This window comes from Pocillopora damicornis, chromosome 2, assembly GCF_964200805.1.
Source record: "Pocillopora damicornis chromosome 2, jaPocDami1.2, whole genome shotgun sequence".
Classification (NCBI taxonomy): domain Eukaryota; kingdom Metazoa; phylum Cnidaria; class Anthozoa; order Scleractinia; family Pocilloporidae; genus Pocillopora; species Pocillopora damicornis.
This window is the reverse complement of record NC_142671.1, coordinates 32,601,695-32,627,456: the sequence shown is the minus strand read 5'-3', so window position 1 is coordinate 32,627,456 and position 25,762 is coordinate 32,601,695. Positions and strand designations below refer to the sequence as shown.

The following is a 25,762-nucleotide window of genomic DNA, read 5'->3' as shown; positions in this document are numbered from 1 at the left end:
GTTCCGGTACCATGTGATGTTACACGTCAATTGACTTTATCTGCAGGGGTCTTAACCAGTCCCAGCTTTGCACAGTTTGAGCCAGAAATAAGAAGTGGCTCGCCTTTTACCCATAGGTTTGAGATCAGAGTTGTCATAAGTTAATAAGGTTGCTTTGCTGTGGGTGAGATAGTTTTTCATCGTGTGCCCAAGAGGGATCAATGATTGAGGAATTTTTTTTGGTGGTTTGTTGCATGTGGAGGCAGTATCTAACAGAACCATGATTGATTTGTTTAAGTCCTTGGTCACATCTATTTCCAAGGGACTGAACAATTTACGCCCGAGGGCCACGCCACATGTGGATTTTGTGAAGTGCTGAAGACATTTTGGGCATATATTTCTGGTTTGATATCCACTATAAGGAGATCAGTTTCATACACTTCACCTGAACTGGCATCAAGATTGTGTGCCTGCATGGGGTTTGGTGCCTCAGAGGATCTGGCTAAAGAGATTGCTCCCATTTGACATCTGCTGGAAAAGTGTTCGATTCTTGCACAGCGATTCTTAGAGCATCGCCTCCTTGAAGCCGGGCATACAGAGCAAGGGTGTGCAGACCAGCCCAATATTTACGGGTGTCAGTCTTGCGCTGGCGGTTAAACTGATCTTGACCTCATTTTTGGTCTGACTTTGGGTGTCTTTGTACTTGTGTAATTTACTTGTTCTTGGGGACTTAAGCTTGCTGCATTATGACTTTAGCCTTCTCAAATTGCTAAAAGTTCTTAGCTACCTGTAGCATTGTCTTAAATGAGACCATGCCCTTCTTTGTTTCATCTCTGCGGCCTTTATGTACTGGTTTCGACATCAATCTCCCGTTGTTGATCCCTAATATTAACTGGTCCTCACACGGCAATATGACATCAATCCCCTGTCTTGGAAAGGACGCCATCATCGGTTCTATCTTGATTTCTGAACTTCAGGAAGCGTGTAATTTGGCTGGAATCTCACTTCTGACACCATGTTCTAAAGGGGGAAACACTACGAAAATAGTAATGGACGCCACGTCTATTCAATATCCCCCATGCTGAGGCAATCTATAACAAATTGAAGACGTAACACATAATCTGTTCCAAAAAATGAGCTGAGAGCGGGGCACGATGAAAATTCTGAGGTTCAAGGAACAACTTGTGTTCAAGGAAAAACCTGTGTTCAAGGATAAATATAGAAATATTTCGTTAGGTCAAACGGGAACATTGTGCTCATTTTACTGGAGACATTTTTTGAAGAGCGTCCATTACATCCTTTAAAAACAATTTATTTTCGAAAACGAAGGTTTATTTTTATGCACATTTTTTAAATAATTTCAGGCAAGGAAACACAAAAATGTAAATCTGAGCTGCAAATTTCCGGACCTACAAGCTAGAGGACTCCCTTGTCCAAGTTTGTAATTTGGTTTATGACTTGTTAACTCCGTCATTGATCGCTCAAGTATTACTTTATCACATTTTTCCAAAATCAATTGCACTCAAGAGTCTGAGCTGGTGATATATGGGAAGGTATTGGTCAGCGTACTCATTGTTTTGCTAGCTGTCATTTGATGTCAATTGTTCATCAGTATAACGGTTTGGAGCCAATGCTTCTTGACTTAAGTCTAACAAATAAAAAGATGCTGATTGCTATCAGCGAGCCCGCAATGTGACATGAATACTGGTCAGAGGATTGTTTGATGCAACAGCTGCCCTTTTAACATCTCAATGTGGATGTCTGCTATAACAATAATGCACTAGGGCAGTTAAACGATTGCAATGGAGGCTTATTACAATTAGGACTAAATGTTATTACATTTAGGACTAAATGTTATTACTTTTAGGACTAAATGTTATTACATTTAGGACTAAATGTTATTACATTTGGGACTTTATTACATTTAGGATCAAATTTTATTACATTTAGGACCAAATGTCATTACATTTAGGACAGTTTTTACATTTAGGCCTTCGACAGACTCGCACTTCGCGCCCAACTTGCGCCTGCTTCCGTTCGCCTGAAATCCCAAAAAAGTCACGCCGGTTCTGCAGGCTAAATGCTCACCTAAATGTCGCTTTATTCTTCACATTGAGATTTGGATTGCATCCAGAATCTCAGCCTGCTGTAGCTATTTAATCAGGTATGTCTCATGCCTATTACAAAAGAAATAAAAAAAAAAACTGTTTCCTCGAGCAGTGTTGAGTTATACAAGCACTTGGGAATTTTTAAGAACACTCGAGAGGTGCGGAAAAGCACGAGCCAAGGGCGAATCCTTCTCGCACATCTCGAGTGTTCTGAAAAAATTCCCAAGTGCTTAGATAATTCAGCAATGCTCGAAGGAAAAAGTTTTTTCTTTCTTTTATAAAAGGTATCGTAAATTGCGCGCGCTCGTACCGATGACGTAGGTTGCGGGCATTATATTTCAACAGTGCACACGTGTGACTTAAGGCGCGTGCCTTTGGGAAATTTATAATAAAGTTTGGATATAATGCGCGCTGTCATTGGTTGAAAGAGCGTGCTCTGTGAGAGTATAGAGCATAGTGCTGAGCTAAAGCTGTCACGCCATCTGCCAAATTGTACTATGTCTGACCTTTTCCGGGACTTCTCTCTAGCTTTTTTCGATAATTGAAAATGAAATTTCGGAACGAGCGAGTCGGCAAGTAGCAACAGGCCGAAACCAAACCAAGGTTTGTAAACATGCCTGGTTCCGTAATTTACGTTATTAGAATGTGAGCAGAGGCGAAAATCCTCAAAGAGGAAAAAAACTGGACAGTGCGAGTTTTAAAGGTTTTCACCCTCAGCTACATTGCAAGCTATCGGTTTTCGCGTGCAATTTAACGCGGAATTCACTCGTCAGGCAATGAATTTTCCCACAAAATTGATTTTAAGGTAGCCTAAACGGTGAGCATTTTAATATTCCCCTAGTTTTTTAAATCTTCCCTAACTCGTAGTCAAATAAGCGTTTTAGTTGCCTGTCGAACACATTAAAAGACGTATTACGCTGAACTTCGATATTATTTTGCTACATTTTTATCATATGGGATTTGAGAGACAGCCAGGCTGGGAATCTATCACCTGGAGTCTACAATAGCAATATTGAGTCGGCCGAATTATAAAAAATCAAAACATAAGTTTATGTCTAATACTTAAAGAATGTATTCGTCTCTATTTGTGTTCAAACACCACTTGCACATAATTTTGTCAATTACCGAATGTGAGTAAAATTATACTCACACCGATGGCTGTCAGTCTTGAGGCTAATTAATTGCCGGAATAAGATTAAGGTTGCCTCATTTTTTGTTTAAGATGTTATTATTTATTAAATCAATAATGGACCAGTTTCTCAAAAAACACTTATTTTCTAGGAGGCTGGATGAGAACAATATTAAGAAGTTGCATGGTGATTTGTTTACTCCATTGGTGAAGCTACAGTTTCTGTAAGTCAGGAAGCTCATTTTTAAAACGATCCACTTTAACTTGAAAGGATATTAACTTTTGCTTTAGATTTTTCCACGCAAGTGACTAAAGGAATGACTTACACTTCGCGCCCAACTCGCGCTTGCCTCCGTTCTACTGAAATCCCAAAAAATCACGCCGCTGATTTTGAAAACGATCGATACACTGGAGAACGTAAGCCAACACCTTGAGTAGGATTTAGTTTCAAAAGTTGTAGAAATTAACTACAGCGTTGCGTGAACATTGTGAAGACGCTAAGGAAAGAAAAGCCTAATTGATAAAATTGCCCCATGGAACTGTCATCTGTTATCTTAGTTTTCGTTTTACCCGCCGAAGTCGCCAGGTTATTTTGGAAAACTAATGAAGCTGAATAGTGAGAGATCAGAGATGTCCTTATTTTATGAATGAGAAATGAGAGTGTCGGGACTTCGATGATTAATTTGCACTGCTTCCGCTTTCCTTCAAATAGTTTCTTCACATTGCATGAGTTGACTTGAAATCTAAATATACTTGGAGTTTTGGAACGAAGTTTTTGAAGGAAAAAAAATTGTGAAGCGCTTCCCCAATCACAATCATTAATGCTTCGATGAAAGTTTTGATGTGCTTTTTAAAATTCGTCGCCAGGCGCGTTACCAAATTTTTCTTGATGTCTGTTTTCTAAATCTCAAATTCAGAACGCAGAAAATTAATTTGTTTGCGTGTGTACTGCGGGCTAAATGCTCACCTAAAATATCGTTTTTGCTTCTTATTGGGATTTGGGTCGCATTAGTTACCTTAGCCTCTTGTGACTATTCGATCACGTATGTTATCCTGTCTAATCTTTGACCAAATTTTCATACACATCCACAGATCGTTAAGGATAAACGATATCAAGAAGTTGTCTGATAATTTGTTTGCTGAATTATTCAAGTTGCAAACCTATTAGCTTTACTTTAACTGTTCCAGGATTTTACTAAAACACATGTTCCTACATGAATAATGAATATCACACAGTTTCTAGAACTCTAAGCTATTAGCATAGCAGGTGACGTAAGACACAAAACGATCGCAATGCTACATCATTTAACAACTCAAGTTCAAGATAAAGACAAATATAATTGGAAACATAGTCAAGTAATCGGCAAATAAAGGCACTTGCATTTAAAAGAGCATTGAAGAAACGTTTGAACAAGCCGAACTGGATAATGATGAACGGAAAAAATCATAATAGTATCCCCTCGCCTCTGTAGATAGAAACACAACAACTATAAGGACAACAAGGACAAAAACAGCAAAAAAAACATTAAATGCTCACTTAAATGATCTTTGTATTCTTCTTATTAGGATTTGCATTATCTTAATTTTTTAACCTGCTTTAACTACTTAATTACGTTTTTTTTTTTCATATGCCTAATCTTTGTAGTAACTTGTCTGACAACCAAATAGAAAATCTATCACCTGGAGTCTTCATTAACAACGCCGAGTTGACTTACCTGTAAGTGAAACATTTGTAGCTTCATATTTGATACTATTGATACTATTTTATTTCAAACTTTAAAAATTGTGTTTTGTACAACACTTATTGTTATGTTTTGCAAGCAGCTAATGTTGATTCCATCCCACTCATAATACGACACGAGTTAAACTGTAGAGATCTAAATTCAATTTATTCATATTTTTACCCAGTCCAGGGTAGTAACATCAAGAATCGCGTCTCCAAAGTTACCACTGCGATTACTTTAAAAATTTCTGAGGAGTACATGATTTATCTATTATCTTTAAATCACGTTTCTAAACTTCACCAGAGATCGGTTCTCGATCGTTCCTTATCTCATTACATTTATCTAATTTTCTGTTTTGTTTTTTTTTAACCTAAGCGGTTAAAAAAAAGAAAGGTAGATATCGACTTTTTGCCATACATTTTCAATACACACCAATGGGAAACGTAGTTTTCCGATGAAATAGGCAAAATTATATTCTTAACACCCTCCAGCGGAAGTAAGATACGATTGACGCGAAAGAGTACCGTAAGTCAGATGAAAATCATAGAGGGCAGAAATGTTTTCCGATGGTATCCAGCGATATCTATTTGTCGAATGGAATCCGATGGGATCCATGGGAATCCAACGGAGTCCATCCATGTCCATCGGAATTACTGGTCTTGTGGTAAACCTTAACTCAGACAAGTGCACCATACACGAAATATGCCTCGTTCTTAGAGCCTTGAAGCGAAACAGCTCGTTTCAAGGGCGAATGACTTGAATATACACCGTGTTTTTCGAGCCTTTAAGCAAAATAGCGCTTTACGCCAGCAAATGTAGTATGCATGAAGTATGTCCCATTCTTTAAGCCATGAAGTAAAACAGCTCATTCAAGCGTGGATAACGGAAAATAAACCTCGCTCTTTTACTTAAAACACATTTAAATGCAGTGTACATGGGAAATGCCTCGTTTTTTAAGACAAAAAGCGAAACAGCTCGTATAAAGCGCGAATGACTTACAGCGGCTTTTGGACGCTTTACGTAGGCATCAAGCGCGAATGACTTGGGTTATGTTGCGTTCTTCCCTGCTATTTAGACTAAACGGCGCTTGCGCAGAAAAATTGGATGCAGCTTACGTAAAATGTGGCTCGTTTTTAAAATTATGAAACAAAAACGACTCCTTCCAAGGGTTAATCACTTGAAACATACCGTGTTCCTCGACTCATTAAGTGAAATTGCGTTTTGCACTGGCATGTGCAGTATACACAGAATATGCCTTTTTCGTCATGCCCTGAAACGAGGTTAGATACTGAATTCGATAGAAGTAAAAGCTGTTTTATTATTTCCTTTGCGTGGTGAACGAAGCTGGTAAACGGAAATATCATATTGCACAATGTCAGTCACAAGAGATCACTCTCTCAAAGTATGTCGGCAGCATACCTTCCATTTCTATGACAATCGATATGTCGAGTTGTTCGAGAATTAAAAAAGTTGCTATCAAGTTATTCTTTCGAGGCAGCTGAGTAGAAAGGTACTACCTGAAAAAAAAAAAATTGAGAAATGTTCATTTTCTTCATTTGGTCAATTTCACAGAATTCCGTCCATTCTACATGGCTAATACTGTGTTTCATGTGGGGGAATTTGTGAAAATCGTATTGAGGGTAAAAACGTCTTCAGACGTCTTGCAGCCGAGGTTTAGTCAAGTAACCATTAAGTCGGTACTTTTTTCTCGGCATATCGAATTCACGATAGCATCAAATTGTCACTACCATCATTTCATACTGCCCAGAAACCCAGCAAGTTCGAGATTGCCTTCGTCTGTCTTTTTCGGAGCAAACTTTTTATTTCAGTCCAGATCGGTTTTGCACTCTGGAGTAAATTAGTAAGTTAAAGCGAGGACAGACTTAAAAAATTTAGTATTGAAAAGAATTGTTGTAAGGTAAGCCCTGAAAACTTTTCTCATTAGGGCCCGATGATTTCCAAGGGTAAAGATCAGAATTCAGATTCTGATGATTTTGAAAACGATCGATACACACAATAAATGTAAGCCAGCACCTTGTGTAGGAATTGATTTCAAAAGTTGTAGAAATTAATTACAGTGTTGTGTGAACATTGTGAAAACGCCAAAGAAAGAAAAGCCCATGTTCATAAAATTGCCCTATGGAAATGTGATCTGCGTTCTCATGTTTTGTTTCACCTGCCAAAGTCGCTAGGTTACTTTGGAAAACTAATGAAGCTGAATAGTGAGAGATCAGAGATTCTTTAACGTACTGTATGACAACTATACGTATCCTTTCGAACTTTTAAAAATGAAAAGCCACTTAGCGTAGCCATCTTGAGTGAGAATTTTGCATCTCATTCTATCTTGTCTCTAAATTTGCCCTTTTTCGGTTTGTTTTACACTTATGCGTTCGTTTTAGTCGTTAGTGATGTGATGTGCGTTTTCTCTGGGGAGACCGAGTTTTGAGCTTTTAGGGTGTAAAATAATTTTATCCTTTAAAAAAAAAAGAGAAAGTGTGAAATACGTGTAAATAACAAACCATTCAACTACAACTCATTAAATGTGTGTACTGAGACAATTCGATTCATAATTATTCGTAAGCTTTTTGACAAGCATGAGCGTATATAATTATGTACTATTCCCGACCTAGGCAGTACAAAAAAATAATAGAAAGAACTTTTTCATGTAAGCAGTACACTTCAAGAAACTCAGCACAGACTGATCATTTTGCAAGAACCGTCCACCAACGCCACCGCTAGACACATCCACTTGAAGGGTTGTCGGAAACTGAAAATAAAAATGACACAAAACAGGGCCCTGAGCAATGAGCTTCTTAGACTCAACAAAAGCTTTGTCATGTGAGTCAGTCCACTGGAATGGGACGTCTTTGTAGGTTAATTCTCTTAGAGCCTTGACCACATCACTCAAGTTTGGACAAAACCTTGCAAGGAAATTCAGCATTCACTATACTTAAAACTGCTTCTACCATGGGTGGAACTGGGCTGAGCTGGAATCCCGTGAAAATCACTTTTGGGGTTTTAAACCTCTACTTGGCTGGGTTGAGCTCGAGTTAGACTTGTTGCATTCGCAGCAGGAATCATGATCTTTCTCGGTCTCCTCCTGTTGTATTTCACATCCATATGTAAGAACACGATCTGCAATGTTGCAGAGACCTTTCAGTCCTACCAGGGCTTCCTGCTGTTTTGTTTGATATTCCTCGTTTCCGTTGGAGACTCGCTAAGGTAGACGTAACCATCAGTACCTGCCTAAAGGAGTATGGAAAATTGTGGTTATGCTTGATTAGTGATCTGAAGTAAGTTGGTGAAACCAGATATCGCATCTGCTACCACAATGTAATTTGCACTGTTCAGTTGTGGCAAAATGTCATCAAAACGGGGAATTTACCCTTTCGGCGTTAGATTTCACTTGCAGTGTTACGTGACTTTTGTTGTAAACAAACAGCAAAAGTTCGGACATTGGGTCAACTAGCCACGACTCTGCGTACGGACTTTGGCATTTTGTTGTAGATAATTTCCACCGTCGTGAAGCTTGTCCATACCTAAAATTAATTTTTTTGATTTCCGCCAAAATAGATGCGAAGAATGTAGCACGAAGTGTAAACAAAATCAGAACCAATTTCAACGCTATGAATGTGTCAGAACTTAAAAAATATTTGCAGGTACCTGGGGATTTCAGCGAGCAGATAGTTGAAAACTCCGATTGTGGAAATCGCCTCCGCAGTCGAAAAATTGGTTCTGCCAATGGATCCAAATTTCTAAAAGGACGACACCACCTTTTCAAACCATTCAATAACCCAGGAGATGCAAATTCCTAAATCATCTTTCCTGAAGACTGTGAACAATTTGAAAGCGTCGCTGCCGTTTAGATTGTACGACATTTTTAATCATTTGAGTACCACTCCACCGATTCGGCAAGGACTCACCGCTTATCTATCATTTGAGATATGCGCTATTCATTGATGTTTATGTGAAATCTTTGTTAACAACTAGTTCAGACAAGAGGGTGCTCATGTATATGTAGCTAAAGTGCAGCCTTTAAAGAAAGTCAAAACGGACGAGGTAAAGGAATACTAAGATCTCTGTCATTTTTTTGTTTATTCCTGTACACATAGCTGTCCTTCGTGTACACGAACAATGCAATTCGATGACATGACCCCCTCCACCTTTCCCTTCTCTCCTTTTGTCTAACTGCTTCAGGAAAATGGAAAAACTTGAACGAATCGCCGTTTGCGTTTATTACACAGGATTGCGATATTGGTAATCGTTTTTGCAAGCGTCGTAAGCGCCTCTCTTAGTCGTAACCATTCTGTTAGTATACTTAGAGAACCAAAATCCTACTCGTTCATAGCGTTAAAATCGGTTTTCATTTAGGGGAATCAAGGCTTTCTCGCGTTTCAAAGCGATTCGTGAGCATTAATTTCCAATCAGACGTACCTCTTACTTAGCGATTTCGAGGACCGTACTGTTAAATAAAGACCGAGTTTTTTCGGCTTGGATTTATGGCCCAAGCACGAAGCGCAGGGGAAAACGAGATTCCATGACTTACAGTAGGGACAGAGAAAAGTAAGATATTTATGATATCTCTTGATTCAAATAGAAGGAAAGAAGATTCCAATCCAAGCGGAATGGCCAATGATGATTGCGCAACAAATCCTAAGCACGAGGACATTTTATTGGCTTCCAATTAAAACTGGACTTTGAGGCGTCAAAAGTTCAAAATGTTCGTTTAATACCCATCGTTAATATAATTATGCAAAATTGCACGAAAATAACAGTTTACGTAAATAAAGGGTTTTTTTGCAAGGAAATGAGATAAACGTGTTGTAAGTAACTCTTTTGTCGATAGTTTTTACAATTCCCGAAATCAGCGAAGCACAACGTGTTTCTGCGTAGAAAGTGCGAACTAACAGCTTACTTTGTTCAATGTCAATGTCAACGTCAAACGAATGAATAAATTTTATCAGTGCGATCAAAAACAGCACAAGGATCTTTCTAACGATTAGCATCCGGTTATTGGTGTTTTGTGGCGTTTCCAAGGAAGTTGCCGGGTGGATTATTCGGTGCAGACTGAACAAAAAGACCAAAGACAGGTTGACATTGAGCCGATGTTTGTTGAGGCGATGAAAAAAGGACACGGAGTCGCTTGGGAGCTGGACCTACCTTTTTGGAGCTTTTGGAGGAAGACAAACGGCAAAAGTCTGTTCAAAATTCTTCTTGAAAAGACATTTTAGCGGTCAAAACAAACTTTGCATTTAGCGGGCCGAACAGGGAACTCCGTCGCGCTAAATGGACCAATCATAGCGCACTTTCTAACTGACAGATATAACACGTGGTTTTATTTCATAATCTACTCGTTTAACGACCTGAAAAAACCTGATCAGATACATCACTGCGCCCGAACAATGAGTTTGATTATTTTATGCCAAAACGCTTCCTCCTACATTCTTCGTATCTACTTTAGCGGTAGCAAAATATCAACTCGCTTGAGAAATAATGAAACATGGTACAACGAAAAAAAATAAGTTTCGAGCATAAAAAAAGCTTGACAGTGGAAATTATTTTTAACAAAATGCCGCAGCCAAAATTCGGGTCGTGGGTAGTTGAGGCAATGTCCAAACTTTCGCGGTTTATTTACATCAAAAGTCATATAACACTACACGTGAAATGTAACGCCAAAAATGTGAATTGGATGCTTGGGGCCTCTCATTGCTTTTTTAATGGTGTTTGATAGGTCTAAACAGATTCTAAATTCGTTCTCGGCCTCTTTAATAGTCATGTCGCTGCATTAAGCTTTTGGCTCGGACTTTCGGCATATCTTTCCTTCGCATTTCATCTTGTCCAACTGCTCTTTGATTTTGGCATGTCTTGCTAACGGCTGCCTGTGGACAGCGTCATGGACTAGGGTGACTAGCGGGTCTAAATTAAAAGTAAAAGGCCCCCCAAACTGTTCCAACCGGTATGCCTATCAGGAAATGCTTTAAGAGCTAGTGTCCGCATGCATGAGACAAACAGCGGCAAGTAACCCTAAATTTGCTTTTGCTCTTAATTTCATATTTTGTAGCCCAATATGTTCTAATAATTGTGGTGTAGTTTTTTTTTTGTGAAAAAATACATTTTAGTTTTCGAGAAGTGATTTTTTTCGTTCAACCGCTCAAATATGCAAATTTTCAACGTGAATATTACCCAAGTTGTGTGACCTCATGTAACGAATATACTAGACCTACGGTATTTCTGTCAACATAATACACATAATACTTTGTTTTATCATCTAAACTTAATCCCCTATCATTATTGAAGCTGGTAAAGAAATGTTTATTTTTTGGTGAATATTTTTGTCCGACATACTTCTCCTATGTCGAAAAGTAGCATGAAAACAAAGACAGTTGTAACAATGACCGATATAACAGAATCTATTGAGCTTCAAGCTTTTATAAGACAAAAGGATGGTCATAAAGTTACTGTAAATATTTCCTTGTGTATTTGTGTTGATCTATCTTGAGACGAACTCAATGTCTGGCAAAATTTACTTTATAGCGACTATGAAATATACATGTATACATATATAAACAAAAATCACATCAAAATTTGTCCTTGCAAAATCTCAAGTGTGCTGCACGTATCAGCACCTCCCGGGGGACTCCTTTTCATAAGAGGGTGGGGGTGCCGCTTGAAATGTCGAAAACGACCGCTATAAAATTATAAGAGGTACTTAAGTCTTATCCGTTTGGGAGTGGCAACAGTTGTCTACTTCTAAAAAGTACCAATTCAAAAACAAACGGAAAATTCCAAAAATAAAAGCTCCTTTATCGATGTGCTTGAGTTAGATCATTAAAATCGTCCTAGTAATGCTTATTTCAGGTATTTTATTAGCGAAAAACAGCCTAAAAACGTACCAGCTAGGTACAGGTCTTTGGTAGTCCATTAAAGTTTGAGACATCGTAAAAGGTAGCAGGTCGCTGATTTTGACTCCTAAAAGGTACGACACAAGCGTCCTCACCGATTTCCGATTGCCTCTCCCCCGCCCCGTCATCATCTAAAAACAAAAGATGTGATTTGCACCCCAGTGGAAAAAAAAACTAGACCCTGTGAGCAGGGTAACTGGGATACCTGGATGGTACTGGATCCTTGGAATCAAGTGTGGTGATACTACGGGTGTCGGAATAGTATACTGAAATTGTGAGCTTAAGTTTGGCCAAGGGCATACACCTATTTCAAAACATAGGTATGCTGTGCATGCAAGAGTTATTTTTTGTAGGGTGAGTGGATTACTTGAAACATTGTAAGTGGTCTACATTCTTACAAAAGGAAAGAAGATTATTAACGCGGGAAAGAATGAAAATGTCGAATTACCTCACACACAGGTATTTTGTGTGTATGTAACCAAAAATAAACTGTATTGGTGCCATGGATACCTGTTAGTACAAAATGTAGACAGCAGACTGCAGACCAGATACAAAATATAGACTGCAGAGTGGACTGAGAATCTGAAGAGTTTTTACGTCTGGTATATAATAACATGCCATCTTACAGCTTACCGAGCGTCACGCAATCGCTTTTCCGCGATCAGCCTTCACGATTATTTGCACTATTGTGGAAAATTCCTAGCCCATTTCTTGACGAAAATCGATCGTAATATAATTTCAAGCCTTCAACATAGTTAGTTGGTGTGATGTTTGTACAGACTTTACCAATGTAATAAAAGTAGATGACGTGAATAATAGTGATGGTAAAGCAAGCTTAAAACGGCAACAATCGCCAGAAACTACAACGGATACACAGGGTATGTGTAAGTTTTATTGATTTTACGAGAAAAATCTTCATATTTCGAAATATTTATCGTTGTAAATCGACCATATTTCGTTCCCTTTACTATTCCTTATAACGTGTTAAAATTTTCAACGGTTCCTAGAATAACTTACTCTGAGTCACACAACGCGTGACGCGTTCGTGAATTAATCGTTGGCTCTTTCTCGAAACGTGATCTTGGGTCGCCTGTGACAAGACAATTGCGTAAACAATACTTGACATAATAACAGTATACACAAAAAACACGGGATTTTCAGTCATGTATTTATTAAAAAAGAATATCCATACAACTACAATGAAAACAAACATAAGATTCACCTTTCTGATCGTGAAATTAATACCATTCGCACTGTTATCGTAGCTGCGTTCCCTGGCATCAAGTGAATCCAACATGGCGTCTTTCTTCACTAGCAGTTTGCATCCATTTGAATTTTGTTCTTCAGTCTCACGGTAGTAGTGTTGTTCAATAGATTGCATAGAGTATACGCAGTTTGGTTTCAGATTTCAGATTTTGCTTTTTACAACGAGTTTACGTTTTCAACTAAGACATTGGCATACTTGGCATACAAGACATACACGGCATTCAATGCTTTCATGGCTTTCAAGCGTTCGCGATTCTGTCCGATCCAAAATTACCGCTCAATAACATCTTTTTGTGTGGATTGGCCGCGAACATTACGACTTGTGTATGCGTCTATAAGGATTTTGAGCGTTTGCCCCATAATGCTCCAGATGATCGTAATCCAATTACGTTGAAATACAAAACGACTGACAAAATAGTTTTATGGGCAAAAATCTCGTGTTCGTCATGTGACCCGGCCATGTCCGTGCATGACAATGTCAATCACCATCAAGATAGCACGCGTGATCAGCATGTGAACACCTCATTGGATCACAGTTAGTTGTCATGAAGTTGAGGGCCCAATGACCTCTGGGTACTATTGCGCAATTTTTCCATTTTTCCATACCACAGGTATCCCAGTAAAAAGTGATTTGCCCTAGTCCCCCCTCCCCTCACAAATCTTATTCCAAAATAAGTTTTGCTTCCCTCGCTCCTAAAGAGGATTTATACAAATATGAGAGTTCACCGCGTTTACATTATACAGGTACAAAAGGTCGTCCAGAATGAGTGTTTCGATCGCAATGAAAACCCCAAGAAACTCACTCAAAAATGACTCGTTTCGAATAAATTTTACAATGGTGTCATGTGGCAACCAGTATGAACTCGTTCTTGAACAAAACTCATTCGGATATCATGTAAAAGGTCCCTAAACGTTTTTATTCCCAGAGCGTCACGCTTTGCTCGCCTGTCTGTGATACTATAAATTTCAAGAGCGTTGAAGCAACAACCCGCTTTTAACTGCTTTGCTGCTGCTGAAACAAAGATTAGTGACCAAAAAAGCACATATTCTAATATTTTCAATTCAACATAAACAAAATTCTTTATACATAGTAAATATTCATTTGTATCGGTATCAATTATTGCGTGACTAGCTTCTGATATAAATGGGGGAGGGGAAAACACAACGCAAAACCTGAGCTCCTGTCAAAAACTAATACCAAGCGTAATATAATGATCGAAACAGCTAATAAAATAAACAAGGTAAGAGTATTATGTTAGATTTTTTTACAAACCGTAGTGATTTATGCTAGTCAACGGTGGCGACAAGTAGGCACACCATGTATATTTACTAGTCGTTATCAAGTAAATTTAGCCGGACTTTGAGTTCGTCTCAAGATAGAACAACACAAATACACACAAAAATTTTTACAGTAACTTTATAACCATCCTTTGGTCTTTTAAAAGCTTGAAGCTCAGTAGATTCTGTCATATTGGTCATTGTTAATACTATCTTTGTTTTGATGCTACATATTTGAGCGGTCGAACGAAAAAAATCATTTCTCGAAGACGAAAATATATTTTAACAAAGAAACTACATCACAATTATTAGAACATATTAGGCTACAAAATATGAAAGTAGTAGTGAAAACGAATTTTGGGCGACTTGCCACAGTATTTCAAATTTTTCCGATGGATGCTGACATCCTCTCTTAAGAACCCACTCCAGCGTGATCGTAGCAGGGCGGGATGGAAACGGTATGTTTGGATGCGAAAAAATCAAACTTGTGTGGTGCAAGTATCGGTTCCGGTGGCAAAGGGATGTCTCGGGCGTGCGAGATCTCGGCTGTTGGCAGCTGTTCTGAGGCTTCAGGATGGGAGTTTGAGAGTGTTTTGGTTTCATATGATGTTCCACGTAAATGGACTTCATCTGCAGGGATCTTAACCAGTGCCAGCTTTGCACAGTCTGAGCTTGAAAGGTGAAGTGGCTTGCCATTTACCCATAAGTTTGAGCTTAGAGTTTAGGTGAATAAAGTTGCTTTGCTGTGGGTGAGATAGTTTTTGATCGTCTGCCCTAAAGGGATCAACGATTGAGCAATTTCATCCGGTGGTGCGTTGCATGTGGAGGCGGTATGTAACTGCAACTGATTGATTTGTTTATGACCCAGTTCCAAGGGGCCGGACAATTTACGGCCAAGGGCCGCGCCTTTTGGATTTTATAAAGTGCTGTAGACAGTCTGAGCATATATTTCTGGTTTGATATCAGCTGCAAAGAGATTAATTTTCATACTCTTCCCCTGAACTGGCATCAAGATGGTGTGCTCGGATTTTGGTGCCTTAGAGTTCGGTGCCTTAGAGGGTATGGCTAAAGAGGGTACTCTCATTTGACATGCACCAGAAAAGTGTACGATTCTGGCACAGCGCTCCTTAGAGCATCACCTCTGTGAAGCTGGGCATACAGGGCAAGGGTGTGCAGACCTGCCCAATATTTACAGGTGTCAGCCTTGCGCTGGCGGATAGACTGATCTTGACCTCATTTTTGCTCTGACTTTGGGGTGTCTTTGTGTTAGTATAGTTTACTTGCTCTTAGGGACTTAAGCTTGCTGCATTATTGCTTAACCTTCTCCAATTGCCAAATCGTCTTAGCTACCTGTAGCATTGTCTTAAATGAGACCATGCCCTTCGTTGTTTTATCTCTGCGGTCCATATTTTGTAGTTTTGACACCAGTCCTTCGTTGTTGATCCCTGATATTAACCGGTCCTGACATTGATTACAGTACTCTAGACTCCTACTTCTTTTTTTGTTTTGGTCCGATCCAGGCTGTGACATATCTTCTCCGTTAGAACTCTTTCACTAAGCTTTAAAAAAAATAAAGACTCGGACGGGACTCGAACCCGTGCCTCCCAGATAATACATAGATTTAGGCAAGCCTAAAAGCGGAGCTCGCATTTTTTCTCCCGCACGTCTCTTCAACAAAACTAGAAGACTGATTATATTATGGATGCTATAGGGTTAAATTTAAAGTATATGGTTACTAACAGTATATATGCTATGGATGGTTATCACGCAATTTTGGGGGTCTCCAAAAAAGCTTGCAGCGAGAAGTTGAAAATTTTCAAGAACAGGAAAGAAAATTATGGAAACTGTTAAAAAGTTTTCCCAACAAAAAAGAAATGTAAGGACTCGTTTAATTTTGAGCACGTATGGTCACTTACGATAAAGGCTTGGATGGGATTCGAACCCGTGCCTCCCAGATATTAATTAACCGCGACCATATTATCTCCCAGTCCAAGATGATAATATTAATCTCAAAATATTTTACAAAAAGCAATGTTTAGAAAGAGAAGCATACCTTTATCTTCAAATGAAAGTTTTGCAATTCAACAGAAATCGATTTCAATCGTTCAAATTTAAAATTCACCTTTCATGGATTTTTCCCCTTACACAAGATCATATTTTTTGAGATCGGGCTTTTCTTCATACAATGAATGCTCAAAATAAACATTCCCACCTCTCCCCTCCCCACTTTGAGAATACGTTGTTAGGTCAAAAAAGGATATTTTTTTTATCACATTTGAATCACTTACAAACAGTATGTTGTCAAAAGTAAGGTTCTCTTCTTTGCGTAAGTTTAAGCTATGTATTTCTAAAAAGAGTTATTTATTTGGGGCTGCCAATGTAAAATCACAGAAAGGCATGATCCTCGCTGGTGAGCTGCAATTTACCAATTTCCAATTGTAATCTCACTTCCGATTCCATGTTGTAAAAGGGGAAACACTACGAAACCAGAAATGGGCGCCACATCTATTTGACACCCCCTCATGCTCAGCGGAATCTATAACAAATTGAAGGCGTAACACACATCTAAGCATTTTGTTAGGTCAAACAGGAATATTGCGCTCATTACACTGGAGATATTTTTTTAAGTGCGTCCAGTAAATCACTTAAAAACAATTTATTGTCGGAAACGAAGGTTTATTTTTCTTCACAATGAATAAAGTTTTTTTGGACCTGCAAATTGAAAATAAATTAGAGTCTTTGTCCTTGCAGATCACACAAGGGATCAGTTAAATTTTATTGAAACACAACTCAGATCCTCTGACTCTACCCCTTCGCCACTTGGGCGATAAATTATGACCGGTAACTAAGGTATCGAAGGATTTGGCCTAAATTCCAAGGGGCTTCCTCAGTAGGAGAGATGTCTGGAAAAAAAGTTGAGAGTTAATTTCTATTCCCACAGATGTACTTTGCAAACTCTGTAGGTCTGTTAAAACTTTATGTGATGATTGATTTGCTTCATTGTCTTTCTTAATATCGTCTGCGTAGGTACTTATATGACAATCAGATAGCAGAGCTACCACCTGGAGTCTTCAGCTACAACACCAAGTTGATTAGACTGTAAGTAAACAACATTTATTACTTATCCCAAGCGACTTATTTTTAAGAAGCTTATTCAGACCAAGTCACACTTGTAAACCCTTACAGTTGGTATGTTATATATACTTGGGATTCAAATCCAATATCTCAGCTCACGTACTTATTACCAAATCTTGGTTTTAAATTTTAATTGCCCTCAAGTCGATGCGTTGCAGAGGGGCCAGTTTACAGCTCATAGTGACAGGATCCAAATCCTATATCCCAAATGGCATATTTGCCAAGGCCCAGTTTCAAATTTTAAAAGACATCCCATCGCCATTGTTATTAGTGGGAGTGGAATTCAGTTTCTATTAAAATTTTATTAATCCCACTAGTTTCAAAAAGGGTTCAAAGAGACGCAATGTACCGAAAGTAGGAGAGTTCAAAACTAAGCCAGTCGAAAAGAAATTTGAAGTTAACAAGTATAGCAAAATCAACAAATTCCAACCTCCTCCTTCCCACTTCCCCCTCCCACTTTGAGAACATATTATTAGTTCGTAATATTGAGATCAGAATCGAACAAATCACATGACCTATTTACCAAAACTCGGCTTTAAATTTTAATTGTCCACTGGTCCATGTGATCGTCTGCATTGAAAATAAAATAAAGCTATGATACTTGCAGGTGAGTTAAAATTTTAGCACTTGCCGAAAAGGAATCTTAAAAAAAGACACATTCTCTGAACCTCTGAACTTTGCCTTGCTCCCAAATTTCCTACATTTTTGTTTATTAAGAGACTTCACAACATATTTTACTAACTCAATTTAAATAGAAAATTTTCAAAAGGAGATGATGCACCTCAGAATCATGTTTACCCATGAAGGTGAGGTCTTACATTCAATTATATGTCCATTTCATAGGTACTTATATCGAAACCAAATCAAGGAGCTACCACCAAGAGTCTTCGATAACAACTCCCAGCTGACTTGGCTGTAAGTAACACATTCGATTCATAATTTAATGTTTAACGGATCGTCTCTTGAAACCTCGTTATTTACAGTGCACTGTGGTTAACTCAGATGATAAGCTCGTCCTTTGATTTCTTGCTCCAGTTAGAGTTAGAACATTTCTACTTTTATAGATGAAAGATGAGCATAAGCGTATTCAAACTCTTTTACAAACATAATATGCTAATAAAAGAGAGCTACATGGGTTTTAGAGCATGTGAGTTGAACAGCAGCGAGAATCAATTTTCACCGGTTACTTCTCTAAGATTTCTTAACCATCGCCGGTGACCAGTTCCGTCTTTTTCGGGCACGTATTTTGTTTGCATATGCGAGCACATCTTTCTGACTCGTTACAATGAAATGTTCTTAGAAAAAGGTACTAAAATAGCTATAAAATTTTTACACAAAAGCAACATCAAGAAATCACGGGGTGATTGATTACTCCATTTGTCAGGCTGCAAGAGTTGTTAGTGGAAAAACATCCTTTTCGTGTTGCACCACACATATTTGTAAGGGACTAATAGAGATCCTATCACACCTTTGAAGCATTAAAATTGTTAAAACTGAGGTGGCAGGATTCAAATCCTATATCTCAACTGTTCAAATGTTAATAGAAATCCTATTGGGATTATAATAAATCCCTCTGTTTAAAAGAAAATGGTAAGATGGATGCCAACTACGCTATGTTCATCTTATTTTGTGCGACCATATCATCACCCAAACCGAAATCATAATACCAATCTCAAAATATTTTTATCAAGTTAACCTTCATTATTAACTCACAGTTTTACAATTAACCAAAAATCCGATTTCAATCGTTTCTTATACCATTTAAATTCACCTTTAACGGAGCCTTTCCCCTAACGCAAGCAATCATTTGGGAAAAAAAAAATAATAATAACTTTATTTAAGTGTCAGTGTATTTTAGCACTGCTGTGCTAATTGGGGACACTGTAAATAAGGAAACCAATATCGTAAATGAAAAGAAATTCGTTAAAAACCCCAACTGGTAGGAGGCAGACCAGTTGGCTATTTCCAAAGCGTGCAGGAGTTGAATTCGGGGCCACCGAAGACAAATCCATCCAGTGGCAGGGAGGAGGACTTGAACCCGGGACCTCCGGCTTACAAGTGCAGCGCCCTAACCACTAGGCCACGCTCGCCTCCGCCGAATAATCAACTCGGACTTTTTTTCCTAAAATGAATGCTCTAAATAAACATTCTCACCTCCCTCTCCACTTTGAGGACACTTGGTAAGGTCAGACAATGATATTTTGCTTATTACTCTTCAATCATTTACAAACAGTATATTGTCAAAACTAAGATTCTCTTCTTTGCGCAAGTTTAAGCTGTGTATTTGTAAAAAATAATAATTTCTCTGGAGTTGCCGATGTAAAATAAAGAAAAGGCATTGATCGTCGCAGGTGAGCTGCAATTTTACCAATAGCAGAAAAGAAGACAGAAAATTTCAGGCTAGGACGGGATTTGAACCCAGGCCTCCCGGAACACTACTGCCAACTGAGCCACACAAATAAATGTCAACTCTTCCGCCCTTATGCCTATTTACTTTTATAGGACACTCTATAGCCCTTTAATGTTTGCTTCAGTTATATTCTGATCATTGTCCTTCAAAGATTTTTTTAAGTGCGTATAACAAAACATTTAAAAACATTTTATTGTCGAATACTCACAATATTGTGAGTCGCCGGGCTTCCCGTTTCATTGGTATGCACCACTTGTGGTTACTTAACATATTTTTAATGTCAGATTAAGTGCGCCAGACCAATTGAAGAAAAGTTGACTAAAACAAAAAATTCAGGCTCGGACGAGATTCGAACCCATGCCATTTCAAGACTAATAGTGGAACAAAATATACCTAATTTTCTGTTTTGTTTTTCTTGGACCTTAGCACTAAGAAAACAAATAATAGATGCGGACTTTTTTTTGGAGAAAACTTATGCATTTTGCAATGAGATAAATCATATAGAGCAATGACAAACGCAGGTGAGCTAAAATTTTCCCAATTACAGAACAGTCCGGAAAAAAAGGAGAAAAAGGCTCGTTCTTTAACCTCAGTAAGAGTTACCTCGCTCCCAAGTGGGAAGAGTCGAAGAATCTGGAAACAATTTTGCTTTTATTATTATTTTTTTATTTTTATTTTTCAACACTTTAGGTGTATTAAAAGGTGTTCGAGTTTATTTATTTGATTAAAATTTCCCTACGGAACTGTGATCTGCGTTCTCATTTTTCGTTTACCCGCCAAAGTTGCTAGGTTATTTTGAAAAACTAATGAACCTGAATAGTGAGAGATCAGAGATGTCTATAACGTATTGAATAGCAACTATAATTATGTATCCTCTGGAAATTTTCATAATGAAAAGCCGATTGAGGTTGCGATCTCGAGTAAGAACTTTGCACCTTATGCTACCTTGTCTCTCCCACTAATGCATTCACAAAAAGCATTGAATTGCGGTGTGAAATAATTCTATCCTTAAAAAGAAAACAGCTTGGTTAAAAAAGAGTTAGTAGTCACCTCTTCTAAATCTGGCTTCTACTTTTGTGGTAATTCCATATTCGAGTAAAACGCGATCAAAAATTGACACGTTTAGCGTGCTCTTTTAGCTATTAGTTAAAAATGCATGCAGATGAAAGACTGCATGCGCGCAACACGGAAACTACGTGTCCTTTACGCACTTGCAAGTGTGACTGTGAGAAGCGTGTAAATTACTCGAATTAAGTCAACTACATCTCATTAAATGTGTTCACTGAGACAATTAGCTTCAAAATTATTCGTAAGATTTTTGACCAGCATCAGCCAGTAACCGCACTTTGCTGGGTTTCTTATTAATGAAAAATGCGAGTATCAAAATATTAACTTGCATTGCCTCTGCTTTTCTTCGAACAGTTTCTTCCGATTGCCACGAGTTCATTCGAAGATTTGAATTTAATGATCATAAAATGGAGATTTTGAAGTAAAAGCAAACCAAAATTGTAAAGTGCCCCACCCATCACAATCATTAAACAAATCGCACAATATTGTGAGTCGCCGGGCTTCCCGTTTCAATGGTATGCACCACTTGTGGTTACTTAACATATTTTTAATGTCAGATTAAGTACGTCAGACCACAATTCTCTAATTGTACCAAGTGTTTAAATATCTTTTCGAAGTTTGCAATTTAAAAGCTCTGCATGGCAGACATTTCCTGGACAGAAAAAGATCAGCCGTACAAGGAAGAAAAGAAAATCCTCTCGCCTCTCCAATGGGAGAACAACGAGAAAACTACATTCATAACAACAGCATAAACTGCAGACAAGAAGTTAAATGATCACCTAAATTATAGCTTTATTTGTCTCTTTGGATTTTGGACTCCTCCAGTACCTTAGGATGTTGTAGTCATCTAATCTTTAATACATTTTTAAATTGATTTACGGTAGTCTAAACGGTAAGCTTTTAAAATGTATCTAGTGTTGGATAACCTTGACCGAACTCTAATATATAAATATACTTTTTAATAAAAATGGTCAAACGAACAACTCCAAATTATGTGTTGTTCAGAATCACAAAATTGACTTATCATCACTTTTCTGAAGTTTACCAGAAATCCGATCTCAATTGTCGTATATATCAAGACTGGTCAGAGGAATACAATCCACCATCGCGACAGCGAAAAAGCAAGAAAATCCTCTGAACACGGCCCAGAAAATAGCAAGCGAAAGTTCAACCAAACAAGACGAAGAAGCGACAACGGAAGAAGTGCCAGGGTCGATTGCCATATATACAGAAAAAGAAATAAATACCGTCAATCGCGATGTTACACTTTCAGTGCTTTCGCTTGGACACTTCATTTCTTTCAGTTTTGCCACCAAAGAGGTAAAAGGTGCAACTTATTTTCTTTCTCGCTATTCGCTAACGCAATGACAGTTCTGACAGGCGAATTTGAAATGGCTTTCTGGGGCGCGCGCACAGGATGAAAACAAATAATATTATTATTGTTTTCTTTTTTTTTATTTTTATTCTATTATGCGATTCAAGGAAAATCCATTTCCTGACTCGTGAATTCGGCGTTAAATTGCACTTGAAAACTGTTATCGCGCTCATCACTTCGCGATATCGGTTTTCGCGTGTAATTTAACGCGGAATTCCCTCGTCAGGCAATAAATTTTCCTACAAAATTGATTTAAGGTAGCCTAAACGGTGAGCACTTAAATATTCACCTAGTTTTTTATAACCTTCTCTAACTCGGCGTTAAATTGCACTTGAAAACCGTTATCGCACTCATCGCTTCGCGATATCGGTTTTCGCGTGCAATTTAACGTGGAATTCCCTCGTTAAATAAAAAGCGGAACCGGAAACGCTTTTACATCTCATTTTGTATGCAAAACAGAAAGACTTTGACGTCATGTGTCAAAAACTCAGTCAAGCGTATCAAAAGAAAGACAACTTTCATTCAAGAAATTCGAGAAGTGCTCGATAACTCAGAAAAATAGTGAAGTGTTAAAGTTCAGTCCTCGTCGTCTGACTCAATGATGTAAGCTCTTCGTTTGTTCTGTGGTTGGGGTGGAGAATTCTGGCTTTCTCTAGAGAAGAAATTGAAGGTGCAGCCTGTGTAATTCTGCGATGGAACGGGAGCAGCACAACTGAAGGCTTCCATGCGGTACTGAGACTGCAACGGAGAACGTGGTGGAAATCCTGAAAATTCAGCCGGCTGAAAACCACGATTGGAGCTCATGGCCTGATGCATTTGGCCTTGTTGTTGGACGTGATAAATAGGAACCAGAGGTGCTCGTTTATGTTGCACTGCAATCTCTTGATTTGAGGCTTCATTTGCAGTGTTTTGGCGGGAGACTTCGTTTGCTTGATTTTCGTTTGACACTTCTTTATATCCACTGATAATGTGAGACAGTTCTTTCCTGTGATTCTCGTCTATTTCATCGTAGTCGTCTAACGAAGATTCACGTGCATGGCCTGTTATTTCACAGATAACATTGCGCGGTTGACCAGACTTCTTCAGTTTTGATACCAATGTTTTCCTCATGTTGTGGTTCGTCAGCTTCTTATTCGTCCTGAGACAGGAGGCCATGGATTTCATTAAATTGCCGATGGTGTTTTGTCCCATTCGAACTTTGGTGTACCAAACATCTGCTGATTTAGGACGATTTATGATGCTAAGATAGAGTGGCCCTGTGTTCTTCATTCCTTCGGGTCGCTTGGACAACCAAAGCTTGAATAGCCGCACTGGATCGCTTTTTCCGCCATCGGTGCTGAACATTGCCTGTGGTGTTGTTCTTCGCCTGATGGTGAGACCACCGCTCCGCGTTTTTGTGGGACCTTCCCTGAACTCAACAACTTCAGTTCCATCTTCTCGCTGTCTTATAATTACGTCTTCTACGTATGCATCGTAGTGTTCCTGGCGACCACGAAATCCCAGTTGTTCTGTCAAATTTTTGAAGTTGACATAGGTCAAGACCTTTCCATTAAAATCACCCAACTGACCTTTTTCCCACAGGGCTGACTCTTATTCAGGTGTGATTGGCTGAGCTTTGTTGGGTCTCTTTCCCTTTCCTTGTTGACGTAGGGAAATCGCCTTCGCATTGAGGATTTCTTGTGAGGAGTGAAACTCTCTCGATCGCACGATGCTCAATGGATAGTTCTTCTCCTTTAGATACCGTTCAATGGCGCTCAGCATGATTTTAAGGGATTCTGGCTCGTAGTTATCTCCGTTCTTTTTTTTCACCTCGGCGTAAAACTTACTCAAGACCTTGTCAAGTTTTTCAGGCGCCATTGTTTCGATGGAGACATATTCAAGATGGCGGCATTGACACCAGCTTCTGAAAACATTCATCCATTGTTTTGTGGAGCGGGACGTATTTTTATTCGAAGCGACAGACTTAAGCTCCTGTATTTCATCGCTTGAAATGATAGGAAATCTTGAAACATCTAACTCTTGTGGTGGCTTTTGATTTTCTTCCTTTGTTGCTGACTCGGTGGACTCAGGATTGTGCGGATTTTGAGCTTGAGAGGGTAGAAAATCGTCAAAATGTTCACCAAAATGTACACGAAAAGTGGGAAAGTCCCTGGAATGTTGGTCTTCAGCCTGAAGGATCTCATTGTCATCATTCAAAAACTGGAAAAAATTAAATTCATCCATTTTTGGGGGGGAAAAATAAGAGTTATGGAAACAAAAGTTGCAAAATTTGCGAAATGATACTCTTTGTCTTTCATTTTCCTGTAATTTGATTGGTTACTTTAAACAAGCCTTGAAATCTGATTGGTTATTTTGTTTTAAGTGTAACTTCCTCATTGGCTGGAAAAAAGATGCGATTTAGAGCAAAAAATGGTGCGATTCGTGAATAAATCGCACCAATTAGAGCCAATCAGATCACAGGGACCACCAGTGATTTCAAAATGGATGTAATAAAGGAGACAACCAGCTAGGGAAGCTACCACCTGGAGTCTACAACAGCAACATTGAATTGGCCGAATTATAAAAAAATCAAAACATAACTTAATGTCTGATACTTAAAGAATGTATTCGTCTCTATTTGTGTTCAATAACCACTTGCGAATAATTTTCTCAATTACCGAATGTGAGTGAAATTATACTCACACCGATTGCTGTCAGCCTTGAGGCTAACTAATTGCCGGAATAAGGTTAAGGTTGCCGTCGATTTTGCTTAAGACGTAATTATTTATGAAATCAATAATGGACCAGTTTCTCAAAAAGCACCTATTTCCTAGGAGGCTGGATGATAACAAGATTAAGAAGTTGCGTGGTGATTTATTTACTCCATTGGTGAAGCTAGGGACCTGTAATTCAGGAAGCTCACTTTTAAAACGATCCACTTTGACTTCAAAGGATATTAACTTTGGCTTTAAATTTTTCCACGCAAGTGACTAATGGAATGACTTGCACTTCGCGCCCAACTCGCGCTTACCTTCGTTCTACTGAAATCCCAAAAAATCACGCCGCTGATTTTGAAAACGATCGATACACTAGAGAATGAAAGCCAGCACCTTGAGTAGGATTTAGTTTCAAAAGTTGTAGAAATTAACTACAGCGTTGCGTGAACATTTCGGAGAGGCTAAGGAAAGAAATGCCCAGCTGATAAAATTGCGGCATGGAACGGTGATCTGTTATCTTAGTTTTCGATTTACCCGCCGAAGTCGCCAGGTAATTTTGGAAAACTAATGAAGCTGAATAGTGAGAGATCAGAGATGTCTTTATCGTACTGTATGGCAACTTTACGTATCTCTTTTGAACTTTTCATAAGGAAAAGCCGATTAGTGTAGCCATCTTGAGTGAGAACTTTGCA

The 25,762-nt window shown here is 38.6% G+C and overlaps 3 protein-coding genes and 2 pseudogenes across 11 annotated transcripts in view; 3 read left to right on the top strand and 2 right to left on the bottom strand.

Moving 5' to 3' along the window:
- LOC149050895 (G protein-coupled receptor GRL101-like) overlaps window positions 1-25,762 on the top strand; it is a 227,358-nt pseudogene that overhangs the window by 53,812 nt on the left and 147,784 nt on the right. The window lies entirely within an intron of this gene.
- Window positions 1-25,762, bottom strand: part of LOC149050902 (uncharacterized) — a 182,267-nt gene that overhangs the window by 74,057 nt on the left and 82,448 nt on the right. The window lies entirely within an intron of this gene.
- Window positions 1-25,762, top strand: part of LOC149050909 (uncharacterized) — a 45,438-nt gene that overhangs the window by 18,113 nt on the left and 1,563 nt on the right. The window lies entirely within an intron of this gene.
- Window positions 7,908-9,128, top strand: LOC149050911 (uncharacterized; annotated as a pseudogene).
- Window positions 22,951-23,941, bottom strand: LOC149050910 (uncharacterized). Its single transcript, XM_089197936.1, has one exon. The coding sequence runs from the start codon at window positions 23,716-23,718 to the stop codon at window positions 22,951-22,953; it is 768 nt and encodes a 255-aa protein (XP_089054062.1). The 5' UTR covers window positions 23,719-23,941.

What these genes read in the sequence shown, in the direction of transcription:
- LOC149050910 (XM_089197936.1), bottom strand. Translation starts at nt 23,718, where the DNA reads ATGTTCAGCACCGATGGCGGAAAAAGCGATCCAGTGCGGCTATTCAAG.